This window comes from Nipponia nippon, unplaced genomic scaffold (genome assembly GCF_047370975.1).
Source record: "Nipponia nippon isolate SJK-2023a ecotype South Korea unplaced genomic scaffold, ASM4737097v1 scaffold_2, whole genome shotgun sequence".
Classification (NCBI taxonomy): Eukaryota; Metazoa; Chordata; class Aves; order Pelecaniformes; family Threskiornithidae; genus Nipponia; species Nipponia nippon.
The window spans coordinates 34,399,131-34,424,777 of record NW_028262336.1 but is presented as its reverse complement, the minus strand read 5'-3'; the positions used below and the strand labels follow the sequence as shown (position 1 = coordinate 34,424,777).

General features: G+C 40.9%; 1 protein-coding gene across 1 annotated transcript; it reads left to right on the top strand.

The window, feature by feature from the left end:
- The first annotated feature begins 400 nt into the window (after positions 1-400).
- Positions 401-22,293, top strand: LOC148055732 (histone H4 transcription factor-like). Its single transcript, XM_087757952.1, has 9 exons — positions 401-529; positions 5,602-5,755; positions 6,877-7,100; positions 11,064-11,175; positions 16,194-16,271; positions 18,941-19,061; positions 20,102-20,240; positions 21,072-21,187; positions 21,834-22,293. Exons 1-9 carry the CDS (start codon positions 482-484, stop codon positions 22,264-22,266), a joined length of 1,425 nt encoding a protein of 474 aa, XP_087614078.1. The 5' UTR covers positions 401-481; the 3' UTR covers positions 22,267-22,293.
- Positions 22,294-25,647: the final 3,354 nt, after the last annotated feature.

Below are 25,647 nucleotides of genomic sequence, written 5' to 3'. Positions count from 1 at the left end.
TTGGAGACAGACGGTGCAGCCGAGTGACTTGCATCTGTGAGATTAGTTACCAAGGCTAGTTTTCGCATAAGGGCTTTTGCCCTGTAGCAAACCCAAAGTGTCTTGTAGGCAACAGGAGAAAGGAAAAAAGTATTATTTCCATCATGTTTGTCATCAACTCATCTTAGAGCGATCTTCTTCAGTACTGAGATGCTACTATGATGTTTGCACTGTATATGGCAAGAAGCCGTCACATTTTCTTGATTACAAATGTTGGAACACTGTAAAAAGCCAGAGGTACTTCACCACACAGTGTAACCATGGTTGGAAAATGTGTTCCTTGCTCTAAAATGCTCCGAGAAACCTGTTCTGGATTTATTTTCCCTCCTGGGTGCTCAAGTGCTGTTCTGCGTGTGTCCTGCTGCCAGCTACAAAGCGCACAGTTCAGTTCAGACGGGAACTGGGCACAGAGAGCCGCCGCAGTACAGCCCAACAGGGGCTGATGGGTTGGATCGCTGTTCTGGAGAGTCCCAGCTCGCTGTTGCTAAACGTAAGTTCCCAGCAGCAGAGCTGAAAGGGGCAGAGCGGGTGGGCTTCGAGTGGGGCAGGGAAGGCGAGGCTTGTCCAGGAGACTTCAGTCTCGCCCCTAGAGTCAGGATTTCATCAACATCTGTCATGTAATGCTCTTTGCTTTCTGCCTTATCCATGAGCTGTTTTGACCAGTTACAGTGCCTGGTTAGTTGCTAATGCTTTTGAGAAGCCGGTTGTTAGTTGCAATGGCTGTTAGAGCAGCTGATGTCAAAAGCAATTATACTGCATTTGGGGATTTATTTCATCTAAAGCAAAGTTTTTAAGTTCTAATGTCTTTTTGCTGTCAGTCAAGTGCTTTCCTTTCTTTTTCTGTTTACTTGTGGATTTTGATTCTCAAAAGTTTTTAAGGTGTTCAGTAAATGCAGCAAAAATTTAAATGGCTACAAAAAAAGAAGTGTCGTAATGGCAGAATGAGGAATTAAAATTAGGAGAAACTAATGATACTAATTTTCTACAGATTTCCGCCCTTCTCCTACCCACGTGAGTCTGAGGTTCTTGCCGTGACACGAGCTCAGGAAGGAGACAACACATGCTCTGGCTCGTTTGCCAGAACTCCCGGTGTAGGGACTGATGCGCTGGGTGCTGTTAATGAGAGCAGATACCAGCCGCCTTCTGCCAGCCTTCCCCTCCAGCCACGTGCTCATTGCAGTATCTCTTCCCGACACAGCTGGCTGTTTTCACAGAGCCCGCAGGAACGTGAGCGTCTCTGAGACTTGTACCCCTCACGTGTAGCGAACGTCAAGAAACAGATTCAAAACTGGGGAGAGAGAGGGAGCTGAGAGGCAATGAAACACATTAGAAGTACAGCTAAAAAAAAAAAAGCTGGGAGAACACATACTTAGCCTGCTGTACCGAACTGTGTGGCAAGTTGTGGTGGATGCAGGGCCGTTAACTAAATGTTAGTGATTACTGCATTCAGTTGCTTTCTTCTAGCAGAACCTATATTCTGTTACTTGTATAGGGGAAAGTGTCAGTGTGTGTTCCGTTTACCATAAATTAAATGCAAACGTAAAACACGCTCAGTGTGTTATATGCAGCAACGTGCAGAAACCAAAGGGTAAGATGCTCAAATGATAAGAGAATGAAGCAGGTCCACGTTTCATCACTTTTGGGAAGAGCGAAAGCAAGGTTGTGGGCAGCATTTTCCCAAGAGCGACTGTCCTTTCTCACGCACAGAACAGACCTGCTCTGTTGTGTACGTGCTATCTGCATGCAGGTGGGACACAGGAGTGCCACCGAGGGGGTGACACTGGGATAGAGAGGGGTGCTTTACAATTGAAAAACAAAACAAATCAAATCAGCTCATTAGAGGAAAGGGCGGGGAAGCTCTAACCCCAGTTCCTTGCTGTGCCAAGGCGAGGGAGATAAAAAAGAATAGCTCTCCATCTGTTACACTGGCTGTGTTGTGAGTAGGTAAAAAATAAATCAACCACATGCGTGAGCTCCTCGTTCCTTCTCTCCACACCTGTGCCTGCACTAAGCCCCTGGTCTGAGCTTTCAAAGGAATAAATACCTTTGTCTGACTGAGGTACAGATGGCACTTGTGCCCAAGGGCCCTAGTTACGACACAGAATTCAGGATTGGTTTTTGAAGTAAATACGGGTACATAGGTCGGGGGCATTTGGGCAGGGGCAGGTTCTTTTTGGGGGGGGTGCGTGTCTTAAAAAGTAATGAGTAGTTGCTTTATTGCCCTCCTGTGAAGTCCATGCTGACGCAAACAGAAGATTTTTGCTGAAGAGACAGTGGAATCGGTGACAAAGCACAGTTTTTAAAGATGCAAAAGAGAAGAGCTTAGATTGCATAATCAAAGAGAAAAATGAGAAACTTTGTCCTGAAGGCAAGTGCACCTACTTCTCATTCACTCTTCTCCCTCTTCCACTACTTTTTTTCCCATGAAATACATGCAAATCCCAACATGCACTAAGTTTTCCTCCAGGCATGATATACTTGTGTGGTTATTTAAGTAAGAAGTGGGTTGAATAGAGATATGAGGTGTTCCTGGCAGAAAAGTCTTGGAAAAGAGTGCTCTATTTACTGCTGTTGTTTTAAAGTAATCCAGTCACCCCTGAGAGCATTTCTAGTTAGCAAAGGGATAGCTGTCATTCTAATTATACAGCACAAATATTTCCTTCTTAATTTACTTTGTCTTCTTGCAGTATAGCCAGTATTTCTGAGTCTACCTACTTTAAAAAATGTCTAGAAATTAAGTGTAAGCATTTTATCAAAATGACGAGTGGTTTAAGAAGTAATTCAAGTAGAACAAGAACTTGCTGTAATCAATGAATGCTTGCAAGAAGTCACACATTCTGGTTGCACAGGACACTTATCAGAGTCTGGAAACGGTACCTGAATGCGTGTGGTCTCCTACACTTGGCTACAAAGGCTTCCAGCTCTCAGTGGCACGCATTACCACCTAATACGCTCTTACCTTTAAAGGTGCCTGTGTTTGGTGCGAAGGATATTGAAAACGGTGGGGTTTAGTCTAAACTAACAGCACTATCAACGGGAGGATTAGAGGGCGGGCGGTGGTGAGTGGGATTGTTCAGTGGTAGCTACAACAGCAGTCATAGGAAGATGTGTTTTAACCACCCTAAATGCCCTTGCAGCCCAGTGCCTGCCTCCCTTCTCCTCTGGACGTTCGCCTCCCAGCAGCAGCTCCGCCAGCCCTGTTCGCGCTCTGCCAGTTCAGCCTTGGCTCCGGTACCAGAAAGGGGCCCCTGCGGGACGGGCCCCTGCCCGCCCCCGAGCCCCTCTGAGGCTGCGGGACTTGGCGAGCCGCGGGGACTCGGTATCCCGCCTCCCAAAGGAAGCAAAACGGCCCGAGCCCGGGGGAGGCACGTCCCCACGCACCGGGCAGGTGCCCGCACCCCTCGGGGCTGGGAAACGTCTTAACGGGGGAAGGCTTGAAATGGGGGAAAGAAAGCTCCGGGGCCGCCCCCGCACATCGCGCCGGGGGAGGCGGGGGGCAGATCGCCGCCGCGGCCGTTAACGGCCGCCGGGCCGCACGCGCGCGCGCTAACTCTGCCCTCAGGTAAAACCACGGGGGATAACAGCGCGGGGCAACCCACGGCCCCACCCGCGGAAGGGGAGGCTGAGAGGCGCCGAAGGCTCGGCTCGGCCACCGCGCCGCCTTCCCCTGGAGGAGAAGGACGGCGGTGACCCGAGCGCGCCCGCTCCCTCCGCGCTGCGAGGGGAGAGCCCCGCCAGCTCCCCCGGTGGGTGCGGCTGGCGCAGGGGCGCGGCCTTACCTGTGTCGCCCCGCAGCGTCCCCCCGTTCCCCCCGCCCCGGGGCCGGTTAGTGCCCTTGGTCAGGCGTGCAGAGAGAGCCTCCCTGCCCCGGCGGGGCTGGCTTTCTCGCCCGCCGCCCAGCCGTAAGCAGCTAGGGGCGGCTGAGGGGGGGTGCGGGGATAGCGGGGCGGGCGGGGAGGCGCTGAGGGTCCGTGTCGGTACGGCCGGGAGGGTTTCAAGGTCTCTCCCCGAGTCTTCTCTCTGGTCTTTTTTGCCTCTAGTCTAGTCTGCGTGTTAGGATGTTGTGGATACCGGCATTAGTCAATTAGAATAATTACAACTTGGAATGTTTTGTTCCAGTAGTATTAATACTGTGTCTGGAATAACTTTAACAAAGTACTTGACAATGGATTATTTAATGTGTAGCATAAATGGTAGCCTTCTTACCTTTCAGTCTGTCTTTAGGGATGTCAGCATTTCCTGCTCCAGGTCAATAGGATGGGGCATTGGTGAAATAAAAGGGTTGGTTATAGCAGCTTGGATTAAACTGTTGCGATGTGAGAAGAGTCCCACTTGCAATGTAGGATGATCGGTTCTCTCAGAAGCTTTCTGGTAATTAACTTGCAGGTGGGGGAATGCTTCCAAATTGGTATTTTTAGTAGCTGGAAGTACAGAGATAGTGCCAGCTATGTTGACAGCGTCTGCTTAACACCACTGAGTTGGCGTACTGATTCCTGCATGCTTTTCCACTTGCACGCCATTTTTTTTAACCCAGTGTTATGTCAGTGCCTGACTTTTTTAATCAACAGAATCAGTAAGAGCATCAGGAAAGACAGAGTCAGACTTTTATACTGATGCTTTAGGCTATTGGGCAGAGTTTGTCTTCCAGATCTGTGTGCGTTGATGGGAAAATGAAGAACCTCCTCCCAGCTGCTTGTTACCATCCTCCTTCCAAAGTCTGCTGCTGACTGAGATCCCTCAGCTGATCTGCTTGGAGGCTATTTAAACTCTTAAAACTAATTCAGATTGCTGGGAATAATGCAAGTTAGGGAGTGGTCCTCTGAGCAGCTGAACTGGCAGATCTTTGAAGCTCGTAACACGGGGGGGTGGAAAACCACTGAGAACAGGCCAGTAGTTTTTAATGAAGTTTGCTATTGTTATAGCTGTTCAGAGTCATGAAAAAACAGCAGAACTATTTCTCCTTGGTTTATATTCCTCTTGCTTCCTTTATACTGATATAAACATGCATCCAGTTGAGCAGAAAACTGATTTAGCCATCTGTCTGTCATTCCCCCCAAGAATTAGCTTTCAGTTGGATCAGTTTTCTCATCAGTTTAGTGGCTGGCTGTGCCAATTCCAGAGCTGGATCTTGAGAAGAACAAGAAGGAACCAGCCCTGTTCAGTGGGAGCCCACACTTATGTCAGGCTAAAGTGACTGTGGAATTGCACTCTTGGTTACTTTGGCTTTCTGTGTGGAAAGAGGTTTCACAGTACTGCCGTGGAGTTAAATTACAATGAAGGCATCCTCAGCAGATGTTTGGGATGGTGATCACAGGACTCTTACTGTATGGTTGCAACGAAAATGTTACAACTGTGGCTTCTGGCAAGGTGTAAATGTTTGCAAAATATGGCCTTAGATTCTTTAAAATAATGCATCCAGTAATTTTTAAAAAAAGAAACAAACAAAAAAAGAAATGTTCATGTCATCTAGGAGCCTGGAATCTTAACTGCTATTTTTACAAGAGAAATTTACAGAAATGTAATATGATAACTAAAACTTCTCTGTACTTCTGAAAATTTTAGGCAATGGCCCCTGGAAGCAAATTTAAGAATGCTGAATTAATATTACCATGTGAATGGAAAGAATGCTGCTTTGTAGGGAAACACATGGAGGAATTTTGTAATCACATTGCGGAACACTTGGAAGAGTATCTACAGCACCCACTGGAAACAGCAGGTCATTTATGTCTCGTCTGTCACAGAGATTACATTGTGGTTTGGAAGATTATTCCTAGCCTAGAAAATAATACTGACTTCAGTTTACCTGCACTGCAGATGTTTACAGCTTTTCTAAGGCCCAGCTGCATGAAGCCCTTAGACAAGGGCTTATACCAGCTTTTTGCTTTGTATCTGATTGTCCTGGATTTTCGTTTGTATTGATAGCAATTACTAATATGGAAAGAGACCAGAGAGGTGACCTCACGAGAACTTCTGCTGAGGACTTTTTTCTAAGATTAGGGCCTCAGCAGATGCAATTGTCTAAAACAGATTTTAGCAAATTGGTTTTTAATGGCAGAGTTCTTCCCTTTCAGGGAACTGGCCTACTGCTTAAGAATTCTAAGTTTAAAGTAGCACTTGTATGAATCTTTATAGAAAAATGGAAACTTTTATTGTTTGTATGGTATTTGCCTTATTTGGATACATACACTGGTGTTATTTTATGACAGGTATTGTATTTTACATCTCTTTAATAATATTAAATGTACTTAAAAGGAAAAAAACAAAAAAATCCAATTCTGCAGAAAATTATAGGCAGTCTCTGTGGATGTAATGGCAATAATACACTAGACTTTTTAATATAGCTGTTTTGGCTCTTGTGTATCCTGCTCTTTATTCTTAACACTGTAATCAAGTATAATTACAGGTGTAGACATTTTAATTAAAGGTGAATGAGTTTTAATTAAAGGTGAAAAAAGTAGAATTGGACCAACATTAACAATGTCTCTGTGACCTAAGCTGAAGCGTGTTATAGTATATACCTAAGAAAATACTTACTTTTACAAAATTTTCCTACGGAATCTATGAAGTGCCTTTCTGCAAAAAGCTGTGTTTTAAGGTACAAAGCACTCTAGTATTGATGCAATTGTGAGACAGTGGAAAATCTGTTTGCCACTGAGACTTGCCAGTTTTATCTAGTGCATTGTTAGTAGATGGCAATTACCAGCTTCTCTGCTAAGGTTACTTACAGATTGTGAAGTTACTACAAATATAAGTACTATTAGCATTCTTACTGTTGTGGCACATGGCTGTAGATTTCATGCAGTGTTCTGTAAAATGTTACTTCTTTCTTGTGTTTAGAGCAGTACCGGTGTTGGTGGAGAAGTTGCGAATTCGGGGCGAAAGATCCCAGAGAGCTGATAACGCATGTCAATTTTCACAGTTACCACACCAAACTGAAATTCATAGGCTCTCAGTTACGGGCATTGCACCACGATTTGCCAGCGTGTTTGCGGAACAGCTGTAGCTGGCATCAGTTACCAAAGACTTCAGAGGAGTTTGTTTGCCATTGGGAGAATTGCGATGTAAGTGAAATACATTGAGATGTTGCTATTTATTTTCCTTTCCTAACTTCACCTCAGCATTCTTTGGATTTGACTCACTATTGTGAATTTTTGCTCAATCTTACCTCTGAACAATGTTCCCCCCTATCTTTGTAAGTAATACATGATAATTATTATGGTAGCATTCACAAAAATGTAAACAACATATTTGCATAGCATCTGTGACCTTAAATTCAAATTTTCTTTCTTTTTGTGGTGACTAAAATGATCTTTTTGACAAAGGTGAAACTTTTCTTATGTTTTAAGAGTTTATATGCAAAACTTTAATATACCCAGTTTAATGTTAAATTAGTGAACTTGGTAGTGTCTAGAGAGGTCCAGAGTGTTTACTGTCTGAAGAAAGGCAACAGAATATCTGATGTTTCCTTGGTCAGTTGGAAATGTTTTTGTTTTTTTTTTACTAGGACAGAAATCAGACATTTGCAACAGGCTGTTCATGTAAGTCTGATGTCCAAATGTGGCCAAGATTGCTTTCAACTAATAATGGTTTGTATCTTGACCACTTTTTGGTGTCCTGTATTAAATAAAATCATTATCCATTCAGTTTCGACTGTGCTGTTTCTGCATCAAGTAAACCAAGATGATTAGCAGTTGTTATATTTATTTGACAATGTTAACATAAATAGTATTGCCTATATAAATCTTTTTTCTGCTTCCTGGAGGTGTTCATTTCTGATCAGAAGTGGCTTCATATTTATATGATATTATAAGGAAGCACCTTCTCTGTCACTGTTGGCCTGAGAACCTCAGCTGTTATTTATGGATAGTGAGCATTACCTTGGCATCCACAAGTGTGATGCCTTGCAGATCTTACCGTCTCCTTTTGTGTAACTGTTGAGCAAGATAGTTTTCAGAGAAAGTAGTAGTGCAGGAAAATTGTCTAGCTGGTCTACATTAATTTTTTTCATGTTGTATGAATTTTTTATTTCATTTGAGTTAAATGATACAACTGAAAACAAAATATTGGTGAAGAAGAAACAATTGAAATGCGTTGTACTGTGGAAATCAGAAAAACTGTAAAACCAAACAATTTTGCAAAGCTCATATGGGCAAATCTGATGTAGGTTTAGTAAAGGTGAACTACAAATAGAAAAAAACAACTTTAATGTTTTTCAAAGGCCTTCGATCCTTTTTTCCTTATGTCTCTCTAGGCCTTTCAGTGATTCATGGGTTATCATCCTTAAATCCTAGTTCTCTATTATCTATGACTTTTCCTATCAAAGTTGTGATAAAATTAATTCATGACATAAACTATGCATTTTGAGGTTATAAACAAACACTAATGAGGATGAAAATATTTCCATGCAAGGGAATGTCAGACTGGTGGTGCTTTACTTAGGTCTTGTATCCCTCATGTGCCTTATATTGTTGAATTCGAACCAGCATGATGTTGGAGTAAATATACTGCAGTGTTGGAGTGAAATTACTTTTATTTTCTGATGGTGGTTATAGCCCATGCTCTGCTTTGCTAACCTTCTCCTTACCAGGTCTAAAGTTATTTCCAGTCTCCTCTTAACATTTCAGCTTACAGATTTTTTGTGCCATGAGTGCCTCCTCATCGGTATGTTATTACTGGACAGAATGTCTAGAAATATCTATTTGGCTCTTTCGGCTCTGAATTTAGAATATCTATACTCATATAATGCTTTGATGTCTCTTTTCATTAATTTTTCTTTACATGAAATAAGGAACGACATAAAAATCTGAGAGTGAAGTTTATAGAGAGAGGTTGAGTCAATCTGTGAGAAACTGTATCTCTAAATAAAGGCTTATATTTACTAGTGGATTAAGCATGGAAGTACCCTATTCTCTTATTTTTAAAGCTATAAGCCTAAACACATAATACAGAACATTATTTATGATAACTTTTGGATTGCTTGCATAGTTTGATTGATACGAACAATTGTTTGTAATCAAAAATTGTTACTGTTGGTACAAACAAATCTTATTACTGTTATGTCTCATAGCTTATAGGAATCATATTTCTTACAGTAGTTATTTTTGTGATTAATGCTTTTTGATACATACCAATCAGTCTTTACTTGCATACTGCTATGTTTGGTCTGCTTATTTTAAAATTGAAGAGGTTCAGAAAAACTTAAAAGCCCTCAGATTTTGATTTTGCGGCATCTGTCAGTAAGCACAGTCTTTTGAAAAACATGCTTAAAAAACAGAAGAGAAAGCTTCCCGTTAATTGATTTCATGTTCCATTTTTCATTTATGTAAGTGGGCAGTTTTGGCTGGTGGCATCCTTTAGTCCATAGCATTTTGCTAAATCTTTTTATACGTGTTTTTTCAAGTTCAAACTATGTTGTGAATTTTATTAATTAAAAGAATGTTTCCCAACTTAGTAGGCAAGCTAGACTAGACCCAGGAGGTGGGGTAGGGCACACTGCGAAAGAGGAGAACTTTGAGGGCAGGGAAAACTGCTTACCTTTCCCGCTCTCCTGCAAATATGTTCCCACAGTTATGAATATAATTCTCTTTGAAAATCACCCATACATCTTCCCCTGACTCTTGTGGTGCCTCCTACTGTGTCAGATTCAGTTTCCCCAAAGGTAAAGCTTCTGACTCAGGCAACAGCCCCAAAAACTTCTCTCCTATTTACATAGAAAGATATATTCAAGAAAGTTCCAGCAAAACGCTTAAAGAAATGGTGCCAACAAATTAAAATGGGTTTAACACCCATTATTGTTATTCTGATTAAGAAGTGAGAAGGCTTTCGATCACTGTCTAGCTCAATACTTTTAGTTGATTCACCTTAATAGGCCTGTATGCTTTCATATACACAAGACCTTGGATTTCTCAGATCATGTTTCAAGCCCTTCAGAGGAAATAAGGGCTTGTCTCCCTGAGGGAGCTATTGTGAAATACACTGGAGTATGAATTTAAAATGCAGCAGTTTGCCTGCATTAACTCCTCATGTGAATGCTCTGTTCTGCACACAGAATGCCTAGCAGCTTAGTTTAATTCACTCTACTAAGATTAGGATGATTAAAACCAGATAATACTAAATAAATAGGGTTTTTTCATTTATATATTTTTCTTAAAAAAAAACCAAAACAAAACAACAGTGCTGTTTCAAATTTGAATCAACTGTACGTTATCGGCAGTGGCAATATCAGCCTAAGGACTTTCACCTGTTTCCCATTTCCTCTCCCCAGTGTTTTGGTTTGGTTGAAAGCCAGATCAATTCCTTGTCCCAATTCAATGTGTAGCCTTACAAAATTGTGCCAGCATAACAGAGAGGTTAAGGGGTTAAATTATTGGGAACTGAGAGGAATACTTTGAATTGCGACTGATGACAGTATGCAGCTGAAGAACACCCTGTGTTACTTGAAGAAAATGCAATATGCGGTCTACTTTCACTCTGCAGGTGTGGATTTTTATGGAGTGAGGCAGAGGCTAGTTAAGGTTTAGTCCCCCTTGTCACATAAGTACTGACTCGTGGAGTGCTGTGTCCATAACACCTAATTCAGTTTAATCATTGTGCAGCCTTCCCATTTCTGTTGGAATTACCTGCACTGCCCTCATAGCCTTCTTGTGAGTAGGAGCAGGTGAGCAGAAGTGAAGGAAAGGGAGAACGTAAAAATATACCAAAGAAATAAATCAACAGAAATACATTAACAAACACATCCCTGCCCCAAAGAATGGGTAGTATTCACTCAATTAGTCTAGACAAACTTTTCACCTCCTGGATGGTAGGTGAAAATTCAGAACCTGGTCTGTGTGGTGGATTCTGCAGAATGTTCTACATTTTTGTAGTTGATGTAATTGTCTCTGTGTTGGGGTGAGTTAATTAAACGTTACTGCAATATTTACCGGTGTCTGTTTGGTTTCTAAAAACACTTAATTCTATGTTCCTGTCACTTGATTTCCTGCCAAAGCTATCTTGTCTTCTCCATGCTTCTATTTTGTTTTTAGGCTACCTTTAATAACCCAGTGTGGTTTTATCAACATGTTGCTCTTCATGCCTATGCTACCGAGGAAGAAACTGTTACAGATCAGAAGAAAGCTGTTTATTGCCACTGGAAAGGTAGTTCATATAAAAAAAAAATCTATTTCAAAAAGTATTTCACTGCAGTGTTTCTTATAAAATTCACTTAGTGCTACATATTGCATAGGAACTTGTGAGAGATCTTCAGATATTTTTTCATCTATCTTAAATAGTTGCAGAAACATTTCTATTTTATAGGCATCATGATTTAAGTAGAATAGTTCCTATCATCCATGGGGTTGAACGCCCTCAACTCCCAAGTTGAGAATTGCCAGTACTGAACAGGGTTGGATTTCCTCATAATTCTGCCTATGGTCGATAATTGATATACCATTCAAACAGACTTTCCACTTGTATTCTACCACTCAGGATCAGGGTTGTCTCCCTCACAATAATCTTTCATGGTTAGCTTAATCTTTGCTTTCCCTCTCCTGTTCCCTTCAAATCAAGGGAAGTACACCTGTTGCCGTCCTAGTTTTTCTCAATTCTGTGGTGAGAAAGAGCATTTTTAATGCATTCTCTCTATTGCTAGCCACCTCTTGTGTTAAAATTACTGTCATGGCTTCAAAGCTGATGTTCTGCCCTTGGCTCTGTTGTAGAAGCCACATTCCATTGACAGTCTTTCATAGCAGATGTCTTGATTGTTTGAGTAAGGGCTAAACTATGGACTGCCATTTGACATGCATGCCATTCAGCTTGAGACCTACAAAGTGTATGAGCAGAACCTCTCCAGAAGAAAAGACTTTCTGCTGAAGAGTAGTGAGACAACTTGCGGGTCCTGGAACAGATCATTCTGTGCTTGCTTTAAACCAATTTGTCTCTGTCTTGTAAAGTGTGTCAATAAAGTCCAGGTTTGATTGGAATCCTCTTGGTGAACCCCCCCTAGATAGGTGTCTTTTCAATTTATGGGTTAAAGTTACTTTTTGCCTTAGCTGTTCACTGCAATGATGAAAAAATCCCATCAGTGGATGCAAGGCGATACAATTTTTTTCCTCTTCCCTCTTGAGATTAGCTGACAGATGCACTATTTTTTGGCTGGGGAACTCACTCCCGCGACCTGATAGCGTAGAATCTGTAGTCCTTAGAGGAACCAAAATCACACATCAGTCTGATCATAGCTTTAGAAAACATAGCCCATCAGGACAGGTGAAGGGACTCCTCTGACTGTATAGCCTAAATAACAGAATGGAGAAAAAGGAAATGCAGAAGAAAAGGAATATGGTATGTCTTCAAATATGTTTTAAGAAATGCCCTGCTGTTAGGAACGGAGAAAGCATCTGTTCTCCATGTCTGCACTAGGAAGGATGAGAAGTAACGAGCTTCAGTTGCAACAAGAGAGGTGCAAGTTATAACTTAGGAAAGCCATTTTAATAGGGTATTTTAAAATACTGTAGCAGTTGCCTGTTGAAACTATGGAGGTTGTCTGTCACTGGGGAACTGAGAAGACCTCCTCTGAGACCAAGGTATAATTGATTCTGCCTCGGAACAAAAGAATAGGTCCTGGGTTTTATAGGGTCTGTTGTAGTCTGTGATCTTGACATTCAGGGTGGTGCTATACACTTGAAAGTGATATGCAGAATCATAATGTCCAGGCAGTGAAAAACAGCTTTTCATTCACACCCTTAACTTAACAAGCAAGCACAGGCCAGTAAGGGCTCACCTCTGTGAGGGGAAGCAGTTGTCATGGAACTGGGACAACAGATCGAAAGTGATCAGTATTTTGTAGGGACCTTCAGTATACTAGCTGGTGGTCTGAGTTGGTTTGAATTTGTGAGGGCACAGCAAGAGCAGGCTGCTCTGCAAGGGAAGGCAAACCGGGAGTGAAGGGTGACAGGCAGGCAGGGACCTCGCTGACAGGGTGCAGTCTCACAGAACCTGAACAAGAAGAACAGAGCAGGTCTGGTGGTGCTAAGCTGGGGTCAGCAGCAGCCCAGTGATCACCAGCCAAGTCCACTGTCACAAGACGGGTCAAGCCAGGAAGTCCAGAGAGCAAGTCAAGAGGCAGGGCCCCTGAGGTGTAAGGCACTGCGCAGCATACCTGCCTATGGGGTGGGTAATTACAGCTCCCAAGCCAGAGAGCACAGGGTGTGTGAGCGGAGGCCCCAGATGAGGGTTCTCACTGCTCTTTCTCACAACTTACCTTTTTTCACAGAAGTGTGATGGAAGCTTGAACAGTGTCACCATATTAGAGCAGACCTCAAACACAGGCAACCATCTCTTAGATGTGTGGGGTGGAATTGGCTGCAGAGGAGGATTACAGAGAACAATGGCTACAGGGTGGTCAGGGCAACCAGAGGCTCTGGGTATGCTCAGGGCCCTGGCAGAGTTCACAAAGGAAGGATGTAAAAGGGAGATTCAATCTGAGGTCCTGTATGTCACGTTTTCCATCTGCGGTTAAACCCAGACAGAAATCTTCATGTTGCACTAGAAGAATAATCAGTCCTCCAGCTTCTGATCTAGACATGGGAGCTTGTCCTTTTTCTATGGCCCCTCCTGATCAGTAGTATCCTGTACACAGTAGAGGTGAAAGAGACACTGATGATCCTGTTTCCTCATTGTAGGCAAGGTGAGGTTTTAGGATTTCCTTTGTCTTTTAATAAAGAGTTTAGAGTTCTGTCCCTTTACTGAGTACGTTAATCTGGAGCTCAGAACTCCTTTCCAACAAGCTGCGTATATTCTACCCGTTGGAGTGGATGTGGGTTGCTATTAAGGCTATTGCATTCTTGTTCGACTTGAGAGAATGTCCTGATGGATTGTAGAGATGGAACTCACGATGCACCTATTTGGTTAAATGAACTAGGCAAATCCTTTTTGTTAAATGAACAAAAATGTTAAATGAATTTTGTTAAATCTATTAATTTCTGAGACCTAAAGGTATCCAGCCTGTCACTGAGTTTGATTCACTTGATTACTCTTATCATGTGCCATCCACAAAAGAATATTTTTATTTTCCCCTTCCTCTTGCTCTTGAATTTAGCCCTCTTGATTCTTAAGAGTCTTTGACTGCATCCGGGCTATTATTTCACCTTTCTAAAAAGGTAGCTTTCTGCATAGCTGTTACCTTTGTTAGGTAGATGAGAGAAACTCGTTGCTGCTTCTCCTTATGGAGAGGGTAGGCTATTCCTTCACATCTGACTGAAGTTGTCTCCTGAAAGTAGTTCTTTAGCTCCATTTACACCAGTACATTAACCTACTAGGGATTTTCCCCTTATTTGTCACGTGTCAATAGCCAGAGCTTTCTACTTGTGCTGTTAAAACTTGCACTGTGTCCGCAGTACCGGACTGTTCCTGAGCTCAAGAGATCTGAGGACATAGCTATTTATATGCAAAGATTGTTTGGTGGATAGCTGATTGCTTGTGGTTAACCACTATGTGAATGTGTATGTAAAGATAGAAAGAAAGATGTAAAGAAAGAAAGATAGAAAATGTGAAGATTAAAAAAAAAGGGGACGGTAAGCAGAGTTCTTGGAGATGTACAGTAGGCATGTATTCACTACCCCATCTTGTCCTCCTGGTTCTCCAGAGACCATGAAGATTGCTGGAGTTCTGTGATGGGGGCGGGGGGTGGGGAACAATACCACAACAGAAATAGCCATGAACGTTATCTCTATTCTACTGTATGAGCATACATGTGGCGTCAAAAACTTTCACACATGAGGGTGGAAAGTATAGAAGCATGCTCTCTGCTGATTAAAAACTGAAATTTTTGTAAGAGACACACATGCCCAACGTGTCTTGAAGAAACCTGATTACTGACAAATAATCTGGCTTTTGCATGGATATTTGTGGGGTTAAATGTCACGTGGTGTTTGTAATAGTACCAGTCTGGTTTTTTTTTTCCTAGAAGAAGCTTTTTGGTGTGTTTCTAAAAATGTAACAGTAAGACATAAGTATGTAATAGCCTTTTCTGTTTCTGCATAAGAAAGAGTACAGTACTCGTGCAGCTTTTTTTCTGTTTGTTTGGTTTAGATTGTTTAGGTGTATTTAAAGGAAAGCATAAGCTATGGGATCATTTAAGAACCCACACGCAAGAAAGAGTTGTAGCATGTCCTACTTGTGGAGGAATGTTCTCCAATAACACTAAGTTATTTGATCATGCAAAGAGACAAATTTCAGAAAGTAGTAAGTGTATATGCTCTTATTTCTGTTTATATTTCTAAGAGATTTTAATTTAAGGTGCTTTGTGATAATATGCATGTGTAATTTCATAAATATTTCTATTTTTCATATAAGTCAATAGCAAGAAAGCACGGTTTACTCCAGGAAGGCAGTTGTTTTCATAAAGCATAGAAATTCTCTCAACTTTGCATGTCTGATTAATTAGGGTAATGAAAGTGAGCAACAGAACACCCTCAGATCCGTGTTTCAGCAGAAAAGCTATTCACTTGGCAGCTATGGCATCACACTGCCTCTCTTCCCTTGGTGCCCGTAGCACAGCGTGACATTCCACTGACGCTGGGGAACTGCCTGTGAATAGGAAAGACTTTTGATTATTGAAGAGAGAACCTCCACAAGAGCCAGGCTTGGATTACAAAATCTCTGCAAGTAATCCCAATGAGCATTTAACTACTTTCAGGGCAAAAGGCAATTTTTTTCTCTTCAGCTTTGCTTATCCAGTAAGTATTTTCTCCACCAGAACACTCCCTACCTCAACCAACTGTGTATTAGTTGGCATGCTTTCCTGCATGCTGAAGAGGACGGGAGAGGTGGTTGTTTTTTCTGTTTTTAAGTGCTTGGAATATATTTAGGAATCATGGATGTTTTGGTGATGGAAAGTAGGTGCATTCTAGGTAACAGAAGAGCTCAAATTTCAAACTGTTAGTGTTTTGAACAGATTGTTATTCTGTTTAGGATAAAATTAACTTACTGATAAACAATCCTTTTCATTAAGCCTAAACTAAATTTTCTTCTGAAGAGTATTGATAATGAAAAAGAATATTGAAACTGCCTCAATGCTGTATTAGTTTATTCATGAAAGTGACAGCTATAGGTTATCAATTAATAAATCTCTCGTAAGTTATTTGTATTGCCACTAAATAGTTTCTATTTAAATTCAGAACAAATATTTGTTTGCCAGAACTGTCAGAAACATTTTGCTAATGAAAGGCTGCTACGAGATCACATGAGGGGACATGGTAAGTCAGAGCTTTTTAAAATAAAACATACTTTTCTCAAGGTCACCTTGTACCGAACAGCTTTGATGAACTGCGGAGGTAGAAGTATCATTATATCAGCTAAGAAAATTAATATACGAAACTAGGGCAACTGTGTAACAAATGCTGGAAAGTAAGAATATTATTGCCAGTCCCTCTGAAGCATGGAAATTCCCTTCTCCATGCCTTCTGATCAAAAAGTTTAAGGGGCTTTTCTATTTTGCAGTAGCTCCTGTGCAGATGCTTACTCTTCACTTGCATCTCTGTTTACTCGCTTTCATGACTAGGGGCATGGCTAAAGCCAAAGCTATGTTTTAGCTTGGGCTGCAACTCTGCTCACCTTGCAGTGCATCATCAGCCTCACTCAAATCGTGTAGTCCTTCATTGACCTAACCACAATCTCCCTGAGGTCCCCAAATTATTCCCACAAGTTATACTACAACAGCTATGACTTGCTGGGAAAGAATCCCACGGCATCTAAGCACAAGGAAACATGTGATATTGCTGTTGGACATACAGGAAATGCAGAAGCCGAGAGGCGGGTGGGTCTTTGCTTTGGGAATAGGAGTATTTGAACCATGTAGCCAGACCTGGGCAGCAGTCATTTAGGTTGTATAAACATCCAAGTAGCTTTGTGCAGACTTGCTCAGTCAGGGTAGATTCTACTTTCTCGTTGCATTCTTAAGGAAACATGATTTTTCACTGTGTGCAAGTCAACACATTGATGCTTAACAACTATGCATTTGATTTGGAGCTTACCGTGAGCTACCAGGACTGACCGTGTTCGTATTTAAATGGTTTTATAGTTGACATGTATCTGATGAAAATATCTTAATTTTTATATTTTATATTAGAAAATAGACAATTATTTTTGTTTATTAGATTAGTTTTATTCCTTTGTCTCAAGGTGATTTTGGATAGAAATTGGAAATAAACACAAATTAATATTTTTTTGTTTTTTTTATTAGCTAATGAAGCAGTTTAAATATGCTGTTGTTTTTTAAAAATTAAAGCATAACACACATTAAGATAGATTTGATATATTAAGTAAAGCACATAGCTAACTGAACTATTTGTTTCTGGTCACTCTGGCTGCACTTAAACCTTTGTGAACCATACAATGTGCCTGGCTGTCCTTGTCGCCTGATAATTTAGACTGTGTTCTGCTTGCATAGCCAGGGAAAATCACAAGGTGGCTGGACCTGGGAACAAGGAGGATGTGAACCTGTGTCATGCCCCAGTAAGCCACAGCGAACCGGCTGCAATGTGAACTTGGCTGAGGGAGCTGGGAGGCATTCCTGGGTCCAACTGTTTAGGCACAATCTAAATCCCTTTGGATATTAGAGCCAGTTACTTCCCCGGTTCATGGTTCAGCTTTCTTTAAAAACTCTGGCAGCATACATGTGCGCATGTGAGTGCGGACTGCCAGTGCAGACATGACATTTTCAGATTCTTACCCCAGCGTATTTCATAATAGCTTGCTGGTATAGATAAATATTGAAATTTTCTTTTAAAGAGTTTGCCTACCTATAAGAAACTATTCTGAAATAAGCTGTGATGTGAACGCAAATGCTGTAGGTATTCTGAAATCACTCCCTACATGGACATATTTACATGCCAGACAACTAAGTAAACTGTTGGATACTTCTATTTCAAAAGACTGCTGAACTTCACTGATGCAGTTCTGCAGATTAAGTTATTCCAGACTAGTTTTCCACATGAAGCCATTTATTTTTGGGAGGACAAAAAAAAAAAAAATTTTCCTGGTTTAACACAATGAGGAAACATGCCTATGCAGGGAGCGATTCCAGAATAGTTACAGTGCATTATACTTCCTTTTTTTGAGAAAACATGAGCACTTCAACTGCATGTTTTTCTTTGGCCACCTGTAAAGCACTGGGCTGATTATAAGATAATGCATTGTTTCAAAGTCCTAAATATAACAGATTTTGTCTAAATCCACAACTTCTTTATTGAGACTCTTCCTACTGCATTCATCAGGTTGCTGATTCACATGCAGGAAAGGAAGCGTTTGTTCAGCTTAAGATGTTACAGTCCTGCCTGCCAACCTGCCAGAGGTTCTCCCCAGGTCCAGAGGCATTAGAGCAAAACTGTGTCTCAGCCATTGCAGTTTGTAGTCTGGCAGCTTAGCAAGCACCTAGCATTATTATGCCTTAAGCAAATATATCCAAATATGAAATGGAGGGGCGGAGGACAGACACGTATTCTTTCTGCCACCTTCTTAAGAGTGGTAATACCTTAAACACTAAAAGTAGATTTGCCAGTGCTTGTCTGTCAGAAGGCCTCCAGACAACATCCACCTTTTAGAAATCCTCCCAAAGTGCCAAGGGCAAGACGATAATCATCCTTTTTGTTAGAGCCTAGAGAGTGAAACGTGATCCTCTACCTCTTTTTCCCTTACCATCTATTTTTTGAAAGTAACTTGAAACATTGTAAGATTGACCATTATTTCACTACTCTGTTGTATCTGCACGCCATTTTAATCTTTTTTTTTCTCTGTATAGTTTATTCCCAATTGTATTATAATCTGTTAATTTTAATATGACATTTTTGGTCACATGTCATAGCAGACAATGTCCTGGTGAAGTCGTGATACAGAACTGAAAGTATCTTTCTACTATCTTTTCTAGTTAATCATGTTACATGTGCCCTTTGTGATACGGTATGCACAAGTGTCTCCTCACTGAAAGCACACATCAGATTCCGACACTGTGATGAACGTCCTTTCCATTGTCACCTCTGTGACAGCGGGTGAGAAAATTTGAGGCGCCTAAGTATATGAGCAGAACTGCCAAGTTAGGATTTTACATAGGAGTTAGTAAAGAAAGAAAAGTTTTCAGCCACAAAAATAATCAAATAATCAATGAAGAAATCTATAATAGATTCACCTGCTGTTCATCTGCCTTCAGCTGAGACACGAACAGTGCTGAGACACGAACAGTAGTTCATGAACTTCTGGTGCAAGTAGGACTGATGTGTTAAAAGGTGAATTTTCTTGCAAGACTGCGTACTACGAAATAGTCATCATGACAAGTTGAGATGTGCAGCAGTAGTGCCTTAAACTGTGCGGTTTGCCATTCTAAGTGATTTCTGGCTGTTTGCTGGGAGAGTCACAGTCGTCTTTGAGTGACTTTTCTGCCACAGGCTTACTATACCTTCTGCTGTCTTGCGCTCTCATTTTTCTGTGGTGGTTTCTTTTCTGCTTTCACCATATGATGCCACACAGCAGTGAAATAATAATAAAAAAAAAAAAGTGGCATTGTGATGTGATAGACCAAGTTGCATATATAAGCATTGGCAAATTATGTTTAACTTTGCCAGACAAGATGAGAGGTCTAGCTTTTGTATGCTGGAAGTGGGATAAAGTGAACAAATATTTAAGGACTTTTGTGTTTATGCTGTGGGGGGAACAAAAGGAAATAATCTGAATTTCTAGACCAGAGAGGATGAAGTAACTGATCAATAATGGACAAGAATTTTCTCTATGTGAACAGAAAGAGAGGGTGGTGCCTTGCAACACAGTTGTGGAAAAATGACCTAGATTTGGGCATGGTGTGGATGTGTGGGAAGAAAGAGGGAATGGAAAATGAAATCCAGAGCACATCAAAGAGATGTCTGTACTATCCCCTTTTCACAGGTGGAAAAACTGAGGTAGAGAAGTGATTTACACATATTCCGCTTTCACTTGTCATTGGCAGAGCCAAAAATTACTACCTCCCAGTCCTAAACATTAACCACAAGACTACTCCTCTGTACTATTATATCTGTTATTTGTTTTACCTTGTTTTCAGTTTTAAGAACGCGTATGATCTGCATAAACATGTTGAAACACACAATGATTCAGATGCCTACAGCTGTGATGTTGAAGGATGTGGTTTTACTTCACGGACTTTACGAACTTTGAGACAGCATTACAAGAGCGTGCATCTGGTGAGTATATTAAATAGCAGAATAAAATGTATTGCTATAAATGAGACTAAAGTTTCAAATTTATGTGCATTTAATTTCTTGTGAATTAATGAAATGTGTCATTTTTGCATCTAATCAAGTATTTATTTGCACACATTTCTAGGACTTTTGCAAGTATTATGCAAATAACTGACTCATCCTCACCTATAGATTTTGTGTGCTTACCTTAGGTGCATGCAGTTGCATACGAACAGTCTTGAACTCTGGCCAAATCCATCCCTCCTTTTTTTTTTTTAAAAAAAAAAAAAAACACAACAAAAAAACCAACATGCCAATCCTAATCTCAACAGCAAAATATTTTGGGGATTAAAATCCCGTGTCACCTTTCTCCTCATGTTGGTACTCCATCCTTAGAACTAATATGTTACCTGAAAATAGAGAAACTATAAAGTGTGTAAAGCTTACATCACTTTTAATTGGGTGAGTCTGGCCACAACATTAAAATATAGTTTGGGCTGCTGTAGTTTATGCATGCTTGTTGCCTGTTTCTTCAACTTTCTGAGTTAGGATTACTGCTATGTTGTAAAATGAATATATTTTAGTGGAAGCTTTGTGTCACACTGCTAATGGAGGTAGCTGCAGTACTGATGGCCAATGAAGAGAATTTCCATGTTCACTGGAATTCCCAAATCAGACACGTTCTAAAAACTACAAATTTTAAACATTTTAGGAAGTTAACTTCAAAAAGGTTTTCAGCTAGCTAGTGTAGTTTTCCCCTTTTCAACAAAGGATTATTTTTTGTCACATATATGTGCAAGCCTTCAATGACTCTTAACTGTCTTTCTTTCCAAGAATAATGGCATTCTGAAATACAAATGCCACATATGTCAGAAATGTTTCTCCTGGAGTTATACATTGACCCTACATCTTCGAAAAGCTCATAAACTCAGCAGTCATTCTCGTTTCAGGTATGTTACCAGCTGATTCTTGTTCAGATCATAAAGGGTTTCTGTTTTTAAACATTTTGTTTAAGAGATCCAGATATTTAATTAAATGCTATCTTAAGTTTGGTTCAGTTTTAAACATTCCGAGTGTGAAACAATTTACTACTTAGGTTTCACTATCATGATGGAAAATCTAGTGTAAAGATGGTTAAAGCAAGCAAAAAAAAGGTCTTTTTGCTTTTATAGCTTTTACCACTGTGAAAATCTTGTAACCTAGATGATTGTTGAAAGAAATTTTTTGAGCCTGCAAGTTGTATCCACCAAAGAGAGTACATAAATATATAAACAGCTTCTGTAGTATAAACAAGCCATACTTACCATTTTGGGACAAGAAAATCCAGCAAATAAAATATAATCATGAACAGGTATTCTTATTTTCTGTTACACAAGGTATATTTGATAAAAACTACTTATTGAAACCCTCTTGCAGGTGTCCTTTCACATAGAGTGTCTTTTGTTTGAGTGCCACCTAATAAATAGCAATCTAATTAATCTCTTAATTGCTCACATGCTCAGTTTTGGCAATCTATTTAGATGTTATTCTTATTTTCTGCTGTGAACACTGTGTTTGTAACTTGTATTTTCAGTATTTTCAATTTTATTCCCTTAGATATAAAGAAGATGATGAGGGTCATATGAGTTTGAATTTAGAAGTCATGGGTTTAGGTCAGGCTCTTAATAATAAGATGGTAACAAATAAGTCTTCACCAAATCAAAATAGTTTTGGAAGGGAAGGAGGGGACTCTTGTAAAAGAGACACTTCAACAGCAGAAATACTTCTCACACCACTTCAGCCATGGTCACAAGCTACTGGAGAAAATGTTCTGGTAAAAACAGAGACTTCTATACCAGAGCCTGTGTATTCTGAACTTCAGACTGCTGTACAGCCGTTTGCAAACGGTTGTACTTCTGCTAAAGCTGATGAAGCAACACCAATGAATGTGAAGGAAAAACTAGTAGAAATGGAGCTGGGCTTGGGAACTCTAGAGTACTTTCTAGAAAAACTGAAAAGTATACTCTTCAGAAGAGGTTTATTTTTTTAAACAAAATATGTTTTAAAGTCTTCACTTTTATCCTTGTCAAAATTTTTATATAATACTGTGTTTTCTCAGCTTTCATGTTAAATTATTCTAATGTGCTTATAAAATACCTGCAAGATACATATAGTATTATGCACATATAATACTTTCATTTATAGCCTTTTGGAGAAGAAACTTTAAAGTTCCGTATATTCATATAGCATATATATGCCTGCGTGTCTATTTACTTATTTATTAAAAAACATAGCCCGTGGGGAAAGTGTTGAGCCAATGCAGGAGAAACAGTTTGAATTGGTAGGTAAAACATCCCATTTTTTATTAGCCCACTCTGTTGTTTATTAGAAATGAGATAACAGCTTGTGAGATGTATATAAAAAATATACAATTTTGGCAGGTTTCTTAGCTTTACGTAGTGACTTTTAAATTATTTCAAGAGTTATTAGAGAAACTTTATTATTATAATGGATTTTTAAGCTACAATGTATTGTTAAATGAATACATTTAAATAAAAAAGAAGGTTATGTCTAAATAAAACAGTTAAAGATGTTCACAGAGCTGACTTTAGTATTTATATACCATTTGGTAGAATGGAAATTTTATAGTTATTTGTTGGGTGCTGCAGGTACAATGACAAGAAAATAAATGAATGCTATTGGCAGCATAGCTAAATGTGCCTAACTGTATTTTCATAAATAATTCCACATAGCCATAGTTATTCTGACCTGTTAGGAAAAGCACTTGGCAAAGACATTTTATTGATTCTTGTATAAAGGGAATAGACAAAAAGACAGGTATCTTTCATCACAGTAAAAATGAATTACGTTTGAAACATTTTTTAAAACAAGAACTGAATGAGCCCTCTAACTAAAATATGTAAGACAGACTTACTTACACACATGAGAAGTCATCTAGAAGACTAACTTACCCTGTATCAGCTACTACAAGCCAGCGTCCCTTGAGGACCCGGAGGTATGCTTGGAGGGCTTGCTGTGCCACTTTGAAAGCAACTTTCAGCGGGTACGCAGAGCAGTATTGCATCACCACCGCTTACTGAATGTTCATTCTTTTATGTAGACAAACTGATACTGAGAGCCCAGGACAAGCAATCACCCTGCACATGGGTGAGACCCCGGCCAACCAGAATGGAGTATCAGGCAGACTGGGAAGAGTTTGAACAAAAAAAGGCTGTCTGAAGTGAGGTTGCCATGTAACCTCGGGGATTCTGGGGCACTTCTCTTTGGGAGGATTTACACTGTGCATCTTCTGTAGAAAACTGTCTCCCCTGAACTGGCCCCCCATCATCTAACTGCTGGCTGCTGTTGCCCGTGAGGACTACGAGGCCACGCTGGGCCTGTGTGCGGGGTGAGGGGAAGGACGGACTCGTTCCCTCTCCTCCCCACAGCTGGGGGGATGCACAGTGCTCTGCCCAGGGCCCTCAGGAAGGCCAGTAGGAGCCGGTGAGAAGGTGGTATCAGCATAGGATCTGTTACGCTCTAGCACGAGCTGTTCCTTCTGCTTCCTACCTTTGCTGTCACAGAGAGCATGGGGAGAGCGAGCCAACTGAAGGGTCTGTGCCATTTTGCTGCAGGTGCATTATGAATGGGAGCGGGGCTTGCTAGAGGGAGCCCTAGGTAACACCTCTGACCGTGCACCTGTGATCAGGCAGCTGTGCTCACTGCGCTTCAGCCTAACCACCTAGGCCAGGTTGTCTACAACGTTTAGCAGTCTTGGCCAGAGACAGAAAAGAAATTTAAGACCCCTGTCACAAATATAGGCAGATTAAAAGTGATGGCTGTAAAAATCTCCTCCCATAGATGTCCACCTTGTTACTGCCTTGTAAGGTCCTGCTTTGCAGGCAGCTGAGATCTTTGCACTCAGGTTTTAGTGTTATTAAATATGCCGGGCTGTAATTTGCAGCAATTCAGCTGATGTTTCAAGAGCAGTTGAGCCATCTGTGCAGTGGGGGCAGGCCAGACAGATGTGGGTGGCAGCCTGATTTTCATCTGCCTTTGTGCATGAATCAGAGACCCAGCATTTTTAATACTTTACAATATGGGTAAAACTGACTCACGTTTCTCTGGGCAATGAATAGGTACCACTATAGCCTCTGGGATTTCCCCTGCTAAATATCAAAGGCCTGCAACAAACAACAGAGGTGTTAATGCTTCCCAAAGAAAGAGTCCTTTATAATGGAAAGTATTAGTCAACCAGAATACCGAGGAGTCTTTTCCAGATCTTTTACAACAGCTTACCAGAAGGCTCTAATCCAATATCCAACAATTTACTCCTTTGGGCAGATCCCCATGCCTGTCTGATTGGGAGGTTGCTGCCTTTCAGGTACCAAGGTTAATTTACATGGAGCCCATTCAGGGCTTCACATGATAGATTTAAACATGGCATTATAGATTTGTACTTGAGCTGCGGAACCACACTTGCAGGGCAAGGGTACGACCTGCAAGTTCTGAATTGCCACAACTTCGTGTGAGCCTATTGAATACATGCTGGTTTGCATGTACAGAACAAAATAAAATATCCATCTGAATGAAAGCGCTTTGGTGAAAAGAGGCTTTTTTTCTGATTTTGATACCAAATTATAAATTTTTCATGTTAGTTACTTGGACTAAAATAACTGTATGTAAATCTATTCAGTTTCAAAAACTAGCTTTCTGTTTCTGCTTAATTTTCAACGTGATTCTGAAGCTGCTTTCTGCCCAGCAAGCGTTGCCGAGTGCTGCCCCACAGAAGAGCCTAGAGACGGTGCCTGCGGACGGAACACTCTGACCCACCCTGCCACCTCGTCCCATGACACGGTGTGACATGGGGTATGCGTCAAGCAAATATTTTCGTTGAACACATACTTTATTCAGCGCCTCCTAAAAGAAAGAAGCTCTACGAGAAACTAGACATTATTTGCTGGGATTTGTGGGACCCAGCTTGAAAAACAACTTCTTCCCGTGCACACCAGGTATGAGGTGGACGTGAGTCATTAGGGACTTGTTCTCATGGAGCCAGATCATCAGATAAGGTAAACTGGCACAGGTCCACTCGAGTCTGTAAAACCAGCATAATGTCTAACTGTGGCTCTGGCACGGGACCTTTGTGGATTTCGGTGGGACCGGACTAGCCCTTGGCTTTGTGGAGGCAGGAGGAGACAGCTTGCCAGGCTGACAAAGAAACCCTTTGATAATGACCTCGGAGATGGTGCCCTGCAGCACAGCTAACAGCAGGAAAAAATGTACCTAAAAAATGATGGTGTCTGCCAGGAAGCAGAGCAAGACGGAGCTTGAGGAACTCATGCAGAACACCTTTTTTGCTCTCAGAGGTTTGAGAATGAAAATTTAAGACTAGGCATTCTTTTCCTTAATACCACAGAAACAACTGTGC